Raw genomic sequence first — 19,376 nt, 5'->3', positions numbered from 1 at the left:
AAAAACAAAAGCAATCTAATCATCCATACTACCCAATATAAATTTAAAGGGTCTACGAACTCTTCTTTAATCCGAACAGATGGACATAGATATATCAAAAATACACAATATATCAACATTTTCATGTTATAATGCAAATGGAGCACCCTTCAATTTCACTTCACCTAAACCTGACCCAACTAAAAGGACTTGGAACCCAACTATTCCATCAAACCCAAACCCAAACCCAGTTTGCACGGATAAGCAAGACCTGAACCCCAAAAAATCTCATCCCTCATATCATAATTGAAAAGTTTAATGTTGACAGTATTTTGCTTGGTGACTAAGCATAACTATCAGCAATCAAGCATTTAGATACATAGATTACAGGTAGGAGAATGAGCTAAATTGATCACTGCTAGAACTGATGACTGATTCTTTCACATGCGGCCTGTCATCTTTTATGATGAGATGTACATACAAATGTGAAGCTCCTAAATCAATAAGAACCAAAAAGTTCACTAGTTACTAAAGCACCGGAGTATTCACCACCATATGTATTTAAAAAACATGACAGAGACTAAGCGTGCAGAAAGCAAACAGATACACAGCACGGCCGACAAAAAAACCAATGTAGCTCGAGGACTTGAAAGGTTCACTTTCTACTTCCAGTTCCAAGACGTGGCTTTGCTTTTACCTCGGATTCCTGTTTTGAAAATCAAAGGGGGTGCATATGTCAGCAGCATTAAAAAATTCCTCCAACATTCCGCAGCATGTTATCTATAACTTTCTTCTTTTATGGTAATTTGTCATGTTGGAAAAACAATATAATTGCCAGGTCGATTGATGCAAGTTTGCGGAACACATATTATGTACAGAGCACACGAAGACATCTATGCAAGAACTCGTGCATGAAAGGGAATAGCCACCGCCACATGTATAAAGACTATTGTAAATAATCACAGTGGATGAGATGCGATAACAATAGTCTTAGCATAGACAGGTTTGAATGATTGAAGGGACGAAAGAGGTCTCAAAACTGAATCTAATACTGACCTGAGGGCTATGAAGGTAGATGTATGTCTTTGCTGTAGCTGGATTATGATTTTCAGCACCTTTGCTCCAGTCATAACAGACCTGCATCGGTTGAATATTATCACATCTTGTAGCTCAGAATACTCTATGATCAACACTCAGGACATCCAAATGTTTGCAAATTTAGACAGGTAGTTAAACAGGCAGTGCCACAACAAATAAGTTATTTCATAGGATTGTTAAAATTAATTAAGGTTTGTAATAGTTAATTTCATTAAATTTCAGAAAGAGTACAGAGCACATCAAGTACAGCCTCATTAACTGGCGAGGAACTTTTATCATCTCCCTTACTGGAGAGGAACTTCTATCAGCTGGCTACGAGACCAGGTATATTCTCAATTTAGGCTCAGTATACCCAAAAGTTGGTATGGTGGATAATAAGTATATGAAGAGAATGAGGCTGCACACCTGAAAGATGTCCAAATAAAATTTGATAGGAACAGCATTTACAAGGAGGATAAATACATTAACTCTTCCTATACTCTGCATCTGTGGGAGCTTCATGTGCATCAGACTGCCCTTTTTAGGGTATAAGAACATGATGATCTTCGATGATTTGGGATATTAACCCATTAATGATTAAAGAAAAGAATCAATAGAGCCAACAACCATTGGTAGGAATATTAGCCTCAAGAATCATTAAGGTAGAGAATTTTATGATAATAATAAATGGAGTACCCTTCCGAGCACTACTGCTACAGACATGTCAACTAAAAATCAAAATCCATACTAAGTAGTCCTCAAGATCAACCTTAGTGGTTTGATAGATAGGATGGACTTACTTTCACAAACCCAGGCTCAAGTAATCTGAACCACATGGTTAAAACCTTGTTCTATTGAGTTCTTGGGTCAATGGGCCTATGGAGCTTTGTTTGACAATTTACATCAAATTGGAGTAGAATTATACATGTGATTGGTGAACCCAATTAGGAAATCACTACTAAGGAACAATGCAAGAAGCATATCATGGCATAGAGCCAACAATTGGGCATGCCGACTAAAGAATACTCCTGGGTAATATGTTGAGCTTCAAGCCATTTGAATGACAGATTGTGATGACCAGATTAGTCCACGTAATGTAAGATGCACCTGCTGGACCTACTTTTAAGCATTTTAGACCATGTAATAATTATATACTTGCAAAATATTATATCACAATCTTGATGCACTTTCATAAAGACATAATACGAAAAATATTGCATGAAGAACAACCAAATGCAATCATTACAATAACTACTCAAAAGATATACTTCCTTGTCTCAAAAACATTGGTAGAAAAACATGATATACCACTTACAGCATAGGCAAAAATGGAACCATCATGGTTGAAAGTACTGCAAGGGATAGGATGTGGGCACCTAGCCATTGCCTGTTCAAGAAAAGGAATGATTCATTATTATTACCTAAACACACTGTATACTTCGTGGAACAATATAATGAAATTTATTCTATTTGGACAACCAATCAAGATTGGAAGACTCGACGGAGGAATGAGGATAATATTGGTAACACCATTACAAAAAATGAATGAGAAAATTGTCTTATATCAATATCTTAAAGGAACCAAAGGCATGAAATAAATAAAAAACATGCAGATTTGTGAAAAGACGTGCATCAAGTAATTAAGTACATAGAAAAATGATTTCACAAACTTCTGTAACTAGCTACAAATACAGTTAAATTAAACCTTATAACTCATACGGATGAACTACAGGCAGACTAGAAAATGCTTCACAACTCATATAATTTACAAATTTATTCTTCTCGATCAATCAACCAAGTGAATTCAAATAATGTTTTCCACTGTTAGATTAAGAAATACCTCTATTTCCTATAAATCTATCAGATTTGGAAATCATGAACTAATAAAAGCAATAACACTTGTTTTGCTAGTAGACTGGCTCAAAAATGTCCAACACACCATGCTTCTATAGAAATAAAATGTTAAAAACAGCCAATGCAACACACTGATTAGTACATTTCACTGTCCCCTTGCAACACTTACCACTGATTAATATTTAATTATTATTTTATTCTTATTAGTGGATTTCTGTCCTTCTTAAGCAATGGCTTTAACAACTATAAATAAAAGGAAACAACAGAAAAGGTCTCCACACCAAGTAGCTTAAAACTTGTATATTATTAATATAGTTTTGATCAAGGTTCGTTGTACCGTACCGTACCAGCGTTTCGACCTGGGCTCGGTACGGTATGGTACCGGTGTACCAGGCAGTACATCAGGGCATACCGAACGGTACACCCTGGTGTACCGAATAATTTTTTATTTTTCATACTGTAGCAGTGCTACAGTATAGTACTGTAGCACTGTAGCGGTACCAGACAATCCACGTACCGATAACCTGTCGGACCGGTACATACCGCCCGATACGGGCGGTACGCTTCAGTATGGCAGACCTTGGTTTTGATCATAGTTTATGGTTTCACCCGGACTAATTCATATCATCCAGTATTTATCAGTCCAAGCATAAACCAGGATGCCGACTGCCCCTTTTTGGGCAATCCAATTTTTTTTTAAGTATGGCTTAGGGTTCTAAATAGCCTAAAAGTGCCGCCAACTTGGGTAAAAGAAACATCCCTTCTTGGTACCATCTTACATGTCGGCATACTATGCAAGTATGTTGGCACGGACTGGATCAATATCAGTCTGACCATGGACCAACACGGTTCTGGTATCCGGGATGTCAAACCTTCGTGACAACATCAATGTCACTAATTAAAATAGTGTAATTGTCAAATCTATCATTTTGCTAAGCGCCAAACCCATAAGTGTTAACATCTGGTTTTAGGTAAGATAGTATTAATAACAAAGGACATTGAAAATTTAGCAAGAAAACACTCAGTTCAGAAAAGCAGGAAACATAAAATAGATCTTTTATCATTCTGGTAGTGGTAGGAACAACCAGCTATAAATCCCATTATGACATGGCATGGTTATATAATATGCCATCCTCACCATGTGTCATTCTACTTAATAAAGAACTGCCTCAGTCCATTTAAAGAACACCATGATAAATTACATTTATCTTTGAATTATGATAAATTATACATGTATTAATGCATGTATTTGTATTTATATGAATATAAAGGTCAACTCAGTCTTCAAAATTTAAATGGATCAAATGGACCATCTAGTCATCGATCAACAATAATGTGATTTCTCCAAACTAAAAATTTGATGATCACACATATTCACCAAGTTTATCATGGCCATAAGGATATGATAATCATTTTAAGACAGCCTATGATTGCTTTATTGGCAAATCAAAATATTGTTACATGCATGTTCATACTTATCTATAGCATTACACAAGTACTCTATCAGTAGATGGCATATCATCCTTGATACTATATAACTTTAGAGGATAGGGATAGACAAGTAGCAGGTGGAGACTATGGTGTGTGTGGAAGATACTAAGAAAAAGATTTATGGAACTACAATGGTACCAGAAAACTTCAAGAATGCAGAAGAATTATGCAACTAATAAGAATCATGATGTGAGATTATTTAGTCCAGGATGCACAATACAGAAACCAAGGAATAAAGAGAGCGTGCAAATTAAAAAGTGTCCTCCGAATGAGCAGACCTTCAGCCTTTGTTTGCTGTCTTTGTCCCAAAAATTGAAAGCACCATCAGAGCCTGCAGTAGCAAATGTATGATGAACCTGTTACAGAAAATATTTCACATAAGATCCAAATGTGAAATGTACAAGATGATAGATTTCATACTGACACTTCAAACAACATTCTTATTATCTACAATTTATTTAATGTATGTATCATGATCTTAAACTAATGATATAATATTGACACAGAGAGAAATGTGCACAGTATAAACAATTCTACTTTCGTTCTGCATAAATTAAGACAAAGAAATATACTGAGACATACATAATTTCGAATATTAGAATCAACTCTCTAAATCAGGATAATATACCTATAGAGTCGAAGAAGAGCCAATCTTCGGAAAGAGACAATGTAATGCCTCCCATCAACATGATTCAACCTATAATCAGTGATTTAAAAAGCACTAGGCGCCAAGGTCCAAAAACGTCCGAAGCACTAGGCGCTCGCCCAAGCGAAGCGAGACGCTAAAATATGAAATTATATAATATAATTAATAAATATATTATTTAAATAAAAATATACCATTTATCCTAAAACTTAACAATAATTTCAAATAAATAAAAAATAACAGTATTAAAATCAAAATAATATATTATTAATCTAATAAATACAAATACTGTTACTATTATTAGTATACAGTTAGCAGTATACTATTAATATACTGTTAACAATATAGTGAGAAGAGTGTAAGAGAAGACCGAGGGTGACTGAGAGCAGCAACAACGGTAGCAACGAGCAACGGCAACAGGAGCGAGAGCAGCGAGCGGCGACAATGGCAGTGGTAGCAGCGAGCAGCGACAGCGGGAGCGACGATAGTTGCGACGACAGCGACAGCAGTAGCAACGAGCAATGGCAGTGGGAGAGAGAGAGGCGAGCGATGACAGTGGCAGCAGTAACAGCGGGAGCGGCGATAGTGGTAGCGAGCAAGGGCAGCGGGAGCGGAGAGCAAGATTAGGGTTGGGGAAGTCGCAAGAAAAGGCTGATATCAGTGCTTTAGTTGGTTCGATTGAACCAACTAAAGCACCGAAGACCGAACCAAACCTAAAATGCAGGTTTAGTCGTATGGTTTAACCCGAGCGCTTGCCCGAAGCGGCCGACACCTGGGCTCGGGCGAGCGCTGGTTCGGTCGTATGGTTTAACCCAGGAACTTGCCCAAAGCGCCCGACGCCTGGGCTCAGGCAAGCGCCCAGGCGCGCCGCCTGGAAATGAAGCAAGGTGCTCGGGCCTCGCCTCGCCCGAGCGCCTATTGAAATCATTGCCTACAATTTTGCTGTCCATTACTTACTACCTATTTTTCCATGTATTGAAAAAGATAATAATGTCTTTTTCCATGTATGTAACTGCTTCAGATGAGTATATCAAACAATGACTACACTAACAGGCAAATCATTGTTGCAGCAAAAACTGAGTACCATCAGAAAGCCAAGATTCATTGTTAAATTGGAAAAGTCAAGATCCATTGTTAAATTTTCAACATTAGTTATAAAACAAATGAAAAGTGACAGCATAAATTAAAAGTTTAGAAAATCAAACTAAAAGGACTTATTAAAGAAAATCATGTACCTTTGTCACTGATACTACTTATTAAAGAAAATCATGAAACCTTGATGACTGATACTGCTTATTGACCAAATCTCTTTTACACTTTGCATAGCAGAGATGTAGTAGTGTAACAAGAAACAGGGAAAGCAAATGTAGAATCTTACAGGATGGAAGTTCATTGAATTCACAGAATAAATTTCATTCCCTTCTCTGTGGCATTTGAATGTGAAGTTTTTACTTTGCTGTGCATCATCAAGATGGTGTACACCCACCCTTCCTTCTATGGATCCCACCTACAAGAGCATACGCCAAAAAATAAAGGATTTAGTGAAAATCTACCAAAATTAAATCAATCACATTCACAAAACAGTAAAAACATTGCAAACCAAGTTGTTCTTGATGCATTCAGACAAAGTTAAAGATAGATGTTATGGATCTAATTATTCTTAGTAATAATACATCAATCCTCCATATAGGAGCCAAAAGCCAAATGAAAGCTAATATGCCAAAAACAATGTTTAACAGGCAATACATATTGGTCCGAGCAAGAACCACCCAATTTGGATGGCCCACATGCGAATAGGCTGACTGCCTAGTAAGCTAGTTTTTTCGTTTTATGTTTTTGCCCTAATAAAAAAATCCTAATACTTCAACCCAACCCGTCCCCGCAAACACCAACCCCGCACCCCCCCCCCTCCCTCTCCTAGTCCACTAGGCTTTCAAGCTTGGGATAGTTTGCTTAGATTGAGAAAAATTGATTGTGGAGAATAAATACAAAAATATACTCAGATAAATAACATAGCGGACAAAGTTTCAGGATTGATTATATGAATTTTTTTTTTTTTTTGAGAAAACCTACAATAAGACAGGAAGTCTGTCAGAAAATGTGAAAGAGTATACAAGGTGCTTATTGTCCTAAAAAATATAGAATAAAGACAAATAACTGGAAAAAGGGGCAATTCTTTTAGGACTACACTCTCTGAGCACAGTTGTAGGCACGTTAAAACAGTTCCCTAATGCTAGCAAAAACAGCATAAGAAAAATGGTATCATATGACAGGCAAATTTCAGCAATATATATTTCCATTTTTAGTTCCTCAAAGATGATTCTCAGTGTTTCATTTCCATATTAGCATGGCCTTTTTGCTGCTACTTGGTGCAAGAAATGAGGCTAATGGATCATGCCACATTTTATTTTGCGGAAACCAACAACAAAACAGACATGAGATGATTTGTGTTCATACTCTATTCACTTGGGGTCCAATCAGAAGTCTATTAATTCCAGGACCCCTGATTCCAGCTCCAATAGGCTCTACAGGTCAGGCCATATATTTCAAGAGTCTAATACATGAGAAAATGTAGTGTTAGATGAAACAATATACCAGAACAAATTAATAAGAGCAGTGCCTCAGGAAACCTATTGTTCATTTTCAGTATTCTTTTAACAATGCAAAAACTGTAACACCACACTGCAATCAACTTTAATATTATATCCAAAATAAATGAAGGTATGGACTTCCTCATCCTACTAACAGAGTAGGCAACATTGTTTTCATGAGAATACAAAATTAACATGAATAATTGAAATCAGATTGCTGCGGATAAATTTTTAAGACCTGTTTTTTTTTTAATTATTAAGAAACAGGGTTAAAACAAGTTCCTCTAAATCTTTACACTAAACATGGTTGCAATTCACATACTCCTGAGCCAAAGATCACAGTGAGGTCCTTATGTCACTTGATCAGCACAAAGCAACAAGCAAAAAATCATTCCTTTTCATGCAATTGTGAGCTTGGACAAGCAATGGGGTCTTTACCACGGATGACATTGGCAAAATAACAAAGGTGACTGAACCTTTTTCTTTTTGTGTGGAAAGGGGAACAAAAATAAGCATTACAAATTAAAAAAGTAAAATAAGCATAAATGGCAAGGAGAAAATGGACCCATATGCTAACACTTCTAGTGAAACATTACCAGAAACCCTTGTTGATCAGGAAATGCAGCAAGGCATCTTGTTTGATACTTCAAAGGTGATGTTATGGTCTTGAATACTGTCTGTTAATAGTACAAAAGCAAATATCAACATGAACCTTCCTGTGCAAGTTTCAACAGCGCAGATGAAGAGTATATATGAAAGAAATTTGGCACTGGGATTGCTAATAAGTAATAAACAATAAAATAATTCATTGTAAAGAAGCTCAATTGGTGGTTTGATTTGAAAATATCCACTAGCATACTTCGAACCAGCCTAAAACTAACATGCCAGTTAAGCAATGCATGTTAACAGCACCTTCAGTTCCCTATATATGGTTCTCTTAAAAGTACATATCATCTTAGTCTTAGGGGAAAAAGAATAACAATGCTACTGTTTCAACCATGGGTTTTAATTGAGGATATTACAGCTCCTATAGTGATACCCATGCATCTTGAGGCATCACACATAGGGTATGGCTAACATAGACTACGTTCTAAAAAGCAGCTGAGCTACGTGGGAAGTCAAGATTACCACATAATTCATACACAATTTTGCAACTTCTGATTTTGGAATAGTAATAAGACCACATATTAGACATATATGTGGTTCATATTAGAATATTCAAATCTGAACTATGTGGAAAAACAAGGTTGCCACATAATTTACGTGCAGTTTGCAACCTTTGTTTTTGGAATAGTATAAGACACATATTAAATATGTGGTTCATATTAGAATGTTCAAATCAGTATATAGCTAAGTTGTAAAGAACAATTAACAAGTTTAAATTATTATTAGGCAAAAATGTAATCTACAAAAACCAAGAATTTATTGGATCACACTTGTACTCATTTAAGAACAATTTTAAGTTATAAATTCTAAGAAACATGAAAATTTGAAGTTACTAATGTAATAGTAATCACAAAGTCGCAGACCACATATCATAGTAATCAAGCAATGTAACAACACAAGCAGTAATAATCAAGACAAAACAGAGTCCACCAGTGCACCTAAGTTTCATATTCATGTGACCTGCTCATGTGGTCACATACTCCGAATATAGAGTAGAATACCAAATGCTGAACCACATGCCACAGAGTAGCCAAAACATGTTTAGGGAAATAGGTAATTTGCAAATTTGCAATTCAATATGAAGTTATTAAATAGGAAGAAAGATATAGGTTTTATGAATAGTATCAGATTTAGTCCTGTAGCTTAGGTTTGGCCAATGAATATGAGCTTTTAACTCAGCAATTTGGCATTTACTTGAGGGTCATGGTAAAAGATACAGATCTATCATGTCATATGCATATGTTAATTATAATGAACAAACACATTCATCCTGAAACACAGAATAAAGAAGAATCACCTGAGGGTTTTGCAAGTTAAAAATTTGTAGCTGTCGATCAGCAGTTCCAACAACCATCAGAGGATACTGCACTGTCAGAGCATAGCAACGCTCAGGAAGCTGCTGGGTATGAACTGGTTGGGCTTGTCTAGTATCCCAGTATCTGATTACATGTTTTATAGGACAAGAATGAGATTATAAAGTAAATCTTGCAGAAAATTCAACAAACTTAGCATGAACTAATGTAGAAGAGCATCAAATTGAATCAGGGACAGGATGACATTAATTACAACTTCAGTATTATTCAGGTGGTAAGTTTTAAGAAACCAATAAAGAGAAAAGGTTCAAGTGATAAAATGTCAATCATGGGTCATACATTATATGATTATAGTTCCTAATTTCCAATATAATAGTAATAGTAGGAGCAATATTGAAGAAAATATAAATCACATGATCATATTCTCACGCTTATGTCGACAACATGTATGCAATAGATTTTATATATAAAGTAATGAGGTTGCATAAAACATATTTTAGGTGGTCATATGAAAACATGCATAGCTGCATATTAGGCCACTTTAGCTGCATACAAAACAACTAATGGAAGTGGCATTAGAAAGAATAATTGCATCATAATCAGAAAAGCACCTACAGATTTACAAATAAATGCTTAATCCTACTTCTGTAATCCTCAAAGTATTTGATGATTATTATTTTTCTGCAAGAACATGTCAAAATACCATACTGGTCATGAAAAATACCAGTAAAGATTGAAGATAATAGTTTCAGTTAAATAATAAAAACTTAACAAAAGTCTGGAGTTACTTTTGCAGGTATAAAGATGAGGAACTAGCTTTTATATCATATCTTTAAAAATTGCCACTCAAATTAACAACATTATGTTCTGAAACAATTAAACCCATATACATAATTAAATATCAGGAACAACCTTAGAAATTAAAGAAAAATGGAACCCCTACTAATTTTTGAACTTGTAATTGTGCATTCCATGTTAACATTCACTTGACAGCTAAAACCTTTATTTCTGAAAGTCAAATCTAGTGTTCTTTTTGCAGGTATCAAGATGAGGAACTAGCTTTCAAATCATATCTTTGAAAATTCCTACTCACATAAACAACATAAAGTTCTGTAACAATTAAATATACATATCAGAGACAACCTCACCAATTAAATAAAATGGATCCCCTACTAATGTATGTCATCTCCTTGGGAACTTGCAATTGTGCATTCCATGTTGACATTCCCTTGACATATAAAACTTCTGTCACTGAAACTCAAGTTCAGAGTTCCCCTTGCAGTAGTCAAGATGAATAACTAGTTTTTGAATCATATCTTTCAAATTGCTACTCACTTCTGAAGCAGTTAAAGTTCTGAATCATATCTTTCAATTCCCATAACAGCTAATTAAAGCAATTAAATATGTATACATATCAGGAACAACTTCGGTAATTTAATAAAATATACATCTTCATAAGAACTTATAATTGTGCATTCCATGTTGAACATTAACTAGCAAAGTTACTAGACATGAAATGGCACCACTTTATTGAAATCAGGGTTGCATGCCTGAGTGTCTTGTCCCAGCTCCCTGTAACTAAGAGATTCATCTGTTGTATCCAGGCAATTTCTTTAACAGGTGCATCATGTGCAGCAACTGTAGTAGGTTGCCCACCAGACATCAGAGGCCACATTTTGACTGTCTTATCGCAGCCTCCTGAAAACACAGTTGTCCCATCATCCTTCCAAGTCGAGCACAAGACCTGATGTAGAAAATCCATTTGTTAGCAAACAAAGAAAATAGTGACTTCATGATGCAACAACTGTTTACTGCCAGAGGAAAGCTAAAAAACCATCAACATACTGGATGATCATGTGATATTGATGCCTTAGGTTGACTGCTGCCAGCCATAATCTCCCAACACCTAACCTGTACATCAAACAAAATGGAAAAGAAAAAGATACTATGAACTTCAAGTCCAAGAAAGATGGAGGATCCTTCTCAATAGAAAGTTTGAAATCGATTGGAATGACCTGATTATCCCAAGAAGTAGCGACCAGGTAATTTCCCTTGGGACTGAAGCTAAGGCTAGAAACCGAATCACTCGGGGAAGGAAGCACCTGCAGCGACAATAAAAACCATCACTAAGCTACATCGGAGGCAAAAGTCAACAAACAACTCTTACTAACGTTTCTACTTGTATCACTGTCTTTTAACAACGGAAAAGGAATGGAAGAATGGTTTCCGATGTGGCAATGAAAAGAGTGATGCAGAGCCTTGTACCTCCAGTGACTTGTTAGGGTTCACATTTCCCGCCGCAGCTGTGTTAAGACCACCGAAGCTCGCCATCTCCTTCACCCCTTAATCAACTCCAAAAACCCTAGAGAGAAATAGACAATGATTCGACACAAAACAACGCAACGGAACCAATGGTAACGACGATTTGTTTATAGAACACAAAATTATCGACGAAGAAATTTTCTAAATCATTAACCCGGTCCCGATTGGCGTGGAGGCAACACCAAGCGCCAAAAAAGAACAGACCCCGGACGGGAAAAACAGATTTTTGTTTTCAACTCGAGCAATACATGGTCCCGAGGTCACTTCCAGATGATGAAATGATCCGCAATGCCATCGCATCAAAGAAGAAATAGGGACTTAAAGAAGAAACAGAAACAACACAGCTGATCGCGACATAAGCCCTAAAGATCGCAACAAAATCCAAGCGTCGAAAAACGGGGAAGAAAGAAAACGAAGCAGAAGAGACCCACCGCGAGTTTCTTTCTTCTACAAAGGATTTCTTAGCCCGCGAGACAGAGTTCGAGAATAAGTGAAGAAGAGACGACGACGGTGAAGAGAGAGAGAGAGAGAGGACCTATAAATAGGCTAATCTGATCCTCGTGGCGGAACACACATCCGAGGGTCATGAATGCGCGAGCGACAATCATCGGTGATGATCGGCCGTTGATTTGAAGCGAAAGAGTCAAGCCGCGTCGCTTAGGATTCACGCCGAGCCGGTACGCCGAGCTATTAGCTCAGATTACATGTCCACACCCAAAAACCTCGCTTTTCCTACCTCGGCTTTTACAACTCCAGAGATACCTGGCTTTTTACTGGAGATGACAGTGGGCCACTACAATAAACCTCAAGGTCATTACGCAGGACGGTTAAACAGTCGAGAGTAAGAAAAGTACTGTTATTTTGATCAGAAACATAAAGAAAACGCAAGAAAAGAAGAATAAAAATTATTCTTTTAGGTGGTTTATGGTTCTTTTGGAGTTACTGACGGCCTCATCACAATACATTGAGGGAGCAATGATCCAAAATCCTTGATTTTTCTGTTTATTGATAGCTAAAAAAATAAAATTTCCGAGTCAAAAAAAATTACCAATGAAAAATATTTTCCATATTTTAAGATTACAAAATATTCCTTAAAATAGTAATGCATATTTTATGTCAACAAATATAAGTTAATTATATAAATGAGATGGATATTTTCCTTAGACCAAATAAAAATAGAGGATTTAAAATTTTAGAAGTTTGGGTTTTTATATTTAAAATTTTAGTAGTTAGCAACGCTGATGGCACCTTCCGATTTTACCTCTTATTAAATTATTTTATTCGAAGTTATTATATGAACATCTCTCTGCTTCCCATAGATTGTCGAGTTTTAGTATTACTTTATATTTTGGTGTTACTTTACACCGTTGATTTACTCATCTACATCTATGGATCATAATATAGCATATGAAAATTTTCATTCAGTCAAATCACTGAGTCAATCTTTTTTTTCACGCATTCATATCAAATTTTATACAATAATACATTATACAAAAATCAAATAGTAATAACTCTTAATTTAACTGATCAAGATTAACATATGTCACGAACATCAACTCAACATAATAGTTTAAGTTATTAAGTCAATGATCAAACTTTACACAGAAGGCTGCTACGAAAGACTTTACATGCTTGTGTCAAAGGAAAACTCAACAGAGGTCATTCTTGTAACGAGAGATCTTTCGGATAGTACATGCTTCAAATTATCTATGAAGGTTATCCAATAGCTAATGCATCTTTTGGATAGCATATGCTTCAAATTATCTATGAAGGTTATCCAATAGCTAATGCCACCAAAATTCACAGGACATGAGATGAGTGCATCATAGTCTGATAATCGTCGATTCGACTAGATGATATTGACCCAACCTAATTCATTTTTTTGAGTCACATTTGGAAGATCATTGAGTATTTTGAACTTGTAAAATGGAAGAACTTTTTGGACAAAGGAAAATTCTCGTTTCTTATCCCTTGTCTCACTTCAGTTGGAAGGTAAAAGATGCCCGTACCGTATATCTCACTTCATGCAAAAACTGCATGCAAAAAGACTACATGAAGAGTTTATCTAGCAAAACCCCTTTATTGGTCAAGATAACTTCTGTAGGAAGGCATTAAAAACCCATGAGTATCCGTTTAGTAAGTCCCCAATAAAAACATGCCGGAGAAGGTCATCATTCTTGTAATCATTAGTTTAATGAGGAATTCAATGTGTCGAGTCTTGATTGACCAAAAAATTGATCCTATCATTTGTCCCCCTTATGCTTTGCAGCAAGGGCTTTAAATGATTTTTTATCCTAGACGGAAATATCATGTATAAATGGAATGCTTTTAGATGTGTAGGACGCTTTAGATGATTTTTTTGTCCAAGATGGTTGATGCGTCGTGCACAAATGGAATGTTTTTAGATGTGTCGAAAGCTTCAAATATGTTTTTTGTCCTAAATGGATGCATCATATGCAAATGTACGAGTTGTGGGATGAGCGGGGCTACTGTCTGCATTATCCCCGCAAAGGCTTGTACTTGTTTAGCAAGACTCGGGAATGCCTCGGGCAAAATGACCGAGGCTCCTAAAGCATTTCCGCAATACCACCATCTCCGGGGGCGGGGATGGGCTACTCTCTAGGTCCGAAGGGAAGGTCGGTCATCGGTGGGTCTTCAGTGAGGTGAGCTCCTGTGGGGTGTTCCTGCGACATCGGCCCTCCTTCTAGCGCCAAAATATTAGTGAACTCGCACACCATAGTCGATGAGTTAGCACGGCTTGGTTCACTAGCCGATGTGTGGAATCGTTGAGGCTCGGGAACACATCCTTCTATTGGTCGAGTCGGACTGAAGTCGGGTTGTGCTTGATGTCGGGTTGGATGCGCTTTCACCGAGGGTTTGAGTTGGCTCTGAAGTCGTTGTGCCCCTGCACATAGGCCCGAGTCGATGGGTTCTCGACTTTGGTCCCTCGTAGATTAAGTGAGTGGTCCGATGATTTGCCTCTCAAAAGTCGTCCTTTGGCCAAATGTTAGCCAAGGGCTTTTATATTGGTGCTTGAGGGTTGGTGGTATATAGGTTTCGCACAACGATTGACTCCTCGAGCGATGGGTTCGTACCTGCATTTGACCGCCACCCTAGTATGTGCGGAACAATGCCCTGCGGTGCCATTCTGAGCTTTCCGAAGCATGATTTGCTGAGAGGACGCCTCCTTGCGTGTGCTTCCGTTGACGTGGGAGGAACGTGGTCATCATGTTGATTCTACATATATGTGTCTGATGTCGTGCTCGACCCTCATCCCAAGGCACCATGTTTGCGCCTTGATGGAGGTAGATTTGTCCTGTGGCCAAGAGCCAGAATACATCATATCAAAAGACTAGACCTGATGGTTGAGCTATTGAACTCAGTTGCAGGTTGGACTGATGGGCTGAGTGGCTGCTCGACTAGTCGAGCTACATGACTCGAGCAAAGACTGGACTTGATGACCGAGCTATTGAACTCGGGTGTAGGTTGGACTGATGAGCTGAGTGGCTACTCGACTAGTCGAGTTGCACGACTCGAGTAAAGACTGGACCTAATGGCTGAGCTATTGAACTCAGGCGTATGTGGGACTAATTGCTTGAGTAGCTGCTCGACTGGCCGAGCTATAATACTCGGGTAAAGACTGGACCCGATGGCCGAGCTATTAAACTTGGGCGCAGGTGGGACTAATTGGCTGAGTTGTTGCGACCGAGCTACACGACTCGGGCAAAGACTGGACCTGATGGCCGAGCTATTGAGCTCGAGCGCACAGGTGGGACTGATTGGCCGAGTGGTTGCTCGACTGGCCGAGCTGCACAACTTGGACAAAGACTGGACCTGATGGTCGAGCTATTGAACTCGGGTGCAGATAGGATTGATTGGCCACTGCTCGACCGGTCGAGCTGCACAACTCGAGCAAAGACTGGACCTGATGACCGAGCTATTGAACTCAGGGGTAGATTGGATTGATGGGCCAAGTGGCTGCTCGACTGGTCGAGCTGCATGACTCAAGCAAAGACTGGACTTGATGGCTGAGCTATTGAACTCGGGCACAGGTTGGACTGATGGGCCGAGTTGCACGACCCTCTATTATCACCCATAGAAAATTACAAGACCTCCTAATGACAAAAAAAAAAAAAAGTTATTGAGAGATTATAAATATTTTCACATCTCTCTTAAGTCTATAATCAATTGCTAATAGTGATATTAGCGATACCGGATAAAAAGATAGGAGAAGATGAATCTAGTTTTTCTTATACATCGCTATCACTATAATTTTTTAAATAACATAAAAAAATATGTATAGTAAATTTGATTTATATTTTAATATTTTATATTAATTTTTATATATAATAATAATATAATCATAGTTTTTTACTTACAAATAAGTATATGTATATGTCGCTCACTAATGAAAGGGAACTGCTCAATAATACACTCGGTAGATATCTGCCTCAGGTGGACACTGCATTTTATTCACTTGGGAGGAGTTGAAGTACCTGTAGATATATGTTATACCGAGGTAATCATCTGAAGTATTTATCATCCAACCCAGTCTTATCACCCAGTCACCTTAGGGTCGTTGTGCCTGATGAGCTTAAAGGAGAAGATTATACGAAGCAAAAAAGAACAGGTCGGCTATCAAAAGGAGAACTTTAAATTACCTGATGAATACCTCTAAAGAAGATGAGAAAGGAAGTTTCTAAGCAACTCCTCGATCTTATAATAACATTAAATCGTTTTGATCAAAATTCTTCTAGAAAAATGTGAGATATGATAGAAACATCATGAGAATACAGTTTGTCCAAAACCCTCATAATTTGTTTATGAGGATTGTGCATATTCTGTGTAGAGCACTAATGTATGTATATATCGTGGAATCAAAGAGGAAGTCACAATGCAGCTTTAAAGTTCTCTCAGAGGAATTATATATCACCTTCATTTGCTTATCTCTGAACACTACAATTTGCCGAAAGATCACTACCATTTTATGCGTCTTTACAGGCACTCCAGTTTCTTCTTTCCCATGCGACTCATTGACCTAGATTTGAGCTCCCTGAGCTGCTCCATCCACACTTCTTTAGGATACACTCTTCTTCGTTCTTCGTCTCTTTGGTCTCTTTGCTTAGCTGAACCAACCAACCCCAACTGATGATCATACTCCTCACGTAGAACTGGATCGGAGAGGATCTCGTAAGCCCTCTGGATCTCGACGAACGTCCTCGTCGCCTCCTCCTTCCCCGACGGTGGGCAGACATCAGGGTGGTGGCGAAGCGCCAGGCTTCGGTATGCTCTCTTGACGGCATCAGCCCCGGCGTTCTCCGGTTCGAGCGCGAGGACTTGGTAGAAATTGGCTGCTGCAGGCCTTCCCATCCTCGCCTGATGAGCTCTGCACGTGAAGCTGCTGCTGTTGGAACGCCTCCCGGCGGACGACGCTGCACTCATCTGCAGGGTGATGGAGTTGCAGAGACGAGAAGCGTCCATGGAAAGCGAAGAAGTGTGCTTCTCTTTGTCTTCCTTCATGCATGCTCTTTCCCTCGTTTAAAGGAGTAAGTTTGAGGTGATCCAAGGTGTTGAATGTTTAGATCAAAGCGTTGAGAATTCCACGAGTCATTGGAATCGCATAAGACACTCAATACAGTCCAAAGAATTATTTGTTCTAACAAATAATTTATTTCTGCAAACCTTTGACTAAAATATACTCATGATCTCAACACAACTCCTGCAAGAAGTTTCCTATCTCCTCACCACAAGGCTAGATAGATAAGACTGATATCTTACAAGCATCATTGTCTTTTCCTCTGAACTGTACATTGGACATGGCCAGATGAGGTCTTAAGGAGTTGTTCTTGTTTGTACGTAATTGTTGGGAAAAGTATATGATTGCCGGCTAAACATTTGTAATCTTGATAAGGGTCAAAGTTCACGTGTATTTGAATCAGTAGAAGATGAAGATTTCATAAACAATGTGGATCTTGTCTTTGTTTTAATGGTTTCTTAGCTGTTTGCAGTGAACACAGTTCAGCAGTCCAGTTTTTCCTTCAATCTGCCATAAACATTTCCAGGATCACTGTGGCGGCAGTAAACAACATAGTCAAAATTTCATTAAAAAAGGAAACTATGATGATTAAACAATGATTAAGATACAAAGTTCTTATGCTAAGATAAAGATGTAAACTATGCTGTTGCTGTGAGATCTTAATTCTAATCATATAGGCTTTTCTAGTTGATACTTAAATCTTTGCATCAAAAGATATGAAAATTCACATTGTCAAGAGTTAAAAGCATGTGTGTGCAACATAAAAATATGGAATAATAAAACAAAGAGCATGTCATGCCATTTGAATTGCCTAAATATAATAATCACAAGACTTCTTGAAAATATTATAAATAATACAAATGAACCTATAACTTGAATCAGATCAACTTCAAATCTAAAAATTTGGTTTCATAATGGTCTTTGAACAATGACAACTAAAAAGGACACAATATGATATAATTTATAATATTTTTCAATAGTTTAAAATATTTTCACTACATCAATTAAAATTATTACAATGTTATTAGAAAATACTATAAGTAAATCAAATAAAATCAAAACAACTAGAAACCATATATCTGACTAGAATTCAAATATATACTATTTATAATAATTTAGAAATAATATCACCCAAACCCAAATAGGGATCAAAATTTGGTCTGACCATCATGACAAAAACACCATAGACCCACTTGAAAACATGATCCAAATGAACTCTTAATCTCAATTAAATTAACTACAAGCCTAAAAATATAGTATGGTAATGATCTACAAGCAATGATAACTAAAAATGCACAATATAATATCACTTATAGTATTTTTTTTTTAATAGCTTTATGATGTATTTAGTACCTTAATAAAAATACTGTAAATATTTTATTGACAAATATTATAAATGAGCTAAATAAAAATATTATAAATGGTTCAAAACTAACCAAAAAATGGGTGGAAAAAGTATCATTACCATTGGCAAGGGGTATTCTAGATATTATTTGAAGAGGCACTGGGAAAAACAAAATTAGGGGTGCCTTTTAAGGCAAAATAAAAAAAGAGAGATGTTTTAAGGAAATCACCCTTGAAATTATATATATATTTTTTTGCCAGAAGTTTCTTGAAACCTTATAAATGTCTTAAGAAGGCATAAATGATCTTTTTTTTATTTTTATACTTTTAAAGATCTATATTGAATATATTCAACCCTTTAAAAAGTTAAAATTTTCCAATTTTCTTATTTCTACCAATTTAAGGTGAATTTAGACCAACAGTGTAACCACATTCACAAAAAATGTAACTTAGGCTAATTTTTATTTTTTTAAGAAATATTATAAATATATAATGAATCCTTAATCACCCATTTTCTATTTTTAGTAATTTAAAGATATATTTTTGATTAATTTAAC

General features: G+C 37.0%; 2 protein-coding genes across 2 annotated transcripts; both read right to left on the bottom strand.

The window, feature by feature from the left end:
• Nucleotides 1-378: 378 nt before the first annotated feature.
• Nucleotides 379-12,486, bottom strand: LOC103989485 (protein RAE1). Its single transcript, XM_009408337.3, has 12 exons — nt 12,371-12,486; nt 11,883-11,979; nt 11,633-11,719; nt 11,463-11,528; nt 11,168-11,361; nt 9,602-9,743; nt 8,235-8,315; nt 6,426-6,554; nt 4,680-4,757; nt 2,372-2,443; nt 1,036-1,116; nt 379-685 (listed from the first exon to the last, which is right to left on the bottom strand). The coding sequence occupies exons 2-12, from the start codon at nt 11,946-11,948 to the stop codon at nt 635-637; spliced, it is 1,047 nt and encodes a 348-aa protein (XP_009406612.1). The 5' UTR covers nt 11,949-11,979; nt 12,371-12,486; the 3' UTR covers nt 379-634.
• Nucleotides 12,487-16,934: 4,448 nt separating this feature from the next.
• On the bottom strand, nt 16,935-17,459 carry LOC135677551 (chaperone protein dnaJ 20, chloroplastic-like). Its single transcript, XM_065189915.1, has one exon. The coding sequence runs from the start codon at nt 17,457-17,459 to the stop codon at nt 16,935-16,937; it is 525 nt and encodes a 174-aa protein (XP_065045987.1).
• Nucleotides 17,460-19,376: the final 1,917 nt, after the last annotated feature.

This window comes from Musa acuminata, chromosome BXJ1-6, assembly GCF_036884655.1.
Source record: "Musa acuminata AAA Group cultivar baxijiao chromosome BXJ1-6, Cavendish_Baxijiao_AAA, whole genome shotgun sequence".
In the NCBI taxonomy this organism is placed as follows: domain Eukaryota; kingdom Viridiplantae; phylum Streptophyta; class Magnoliopsida; order Zingiberales; family Musaceae; genus Musa; species Musa acuminata.
Note: the sequence above shows the minus strand (reverse complement) of the source record. Positions and strands in the feature narration are given on the sequence as shown.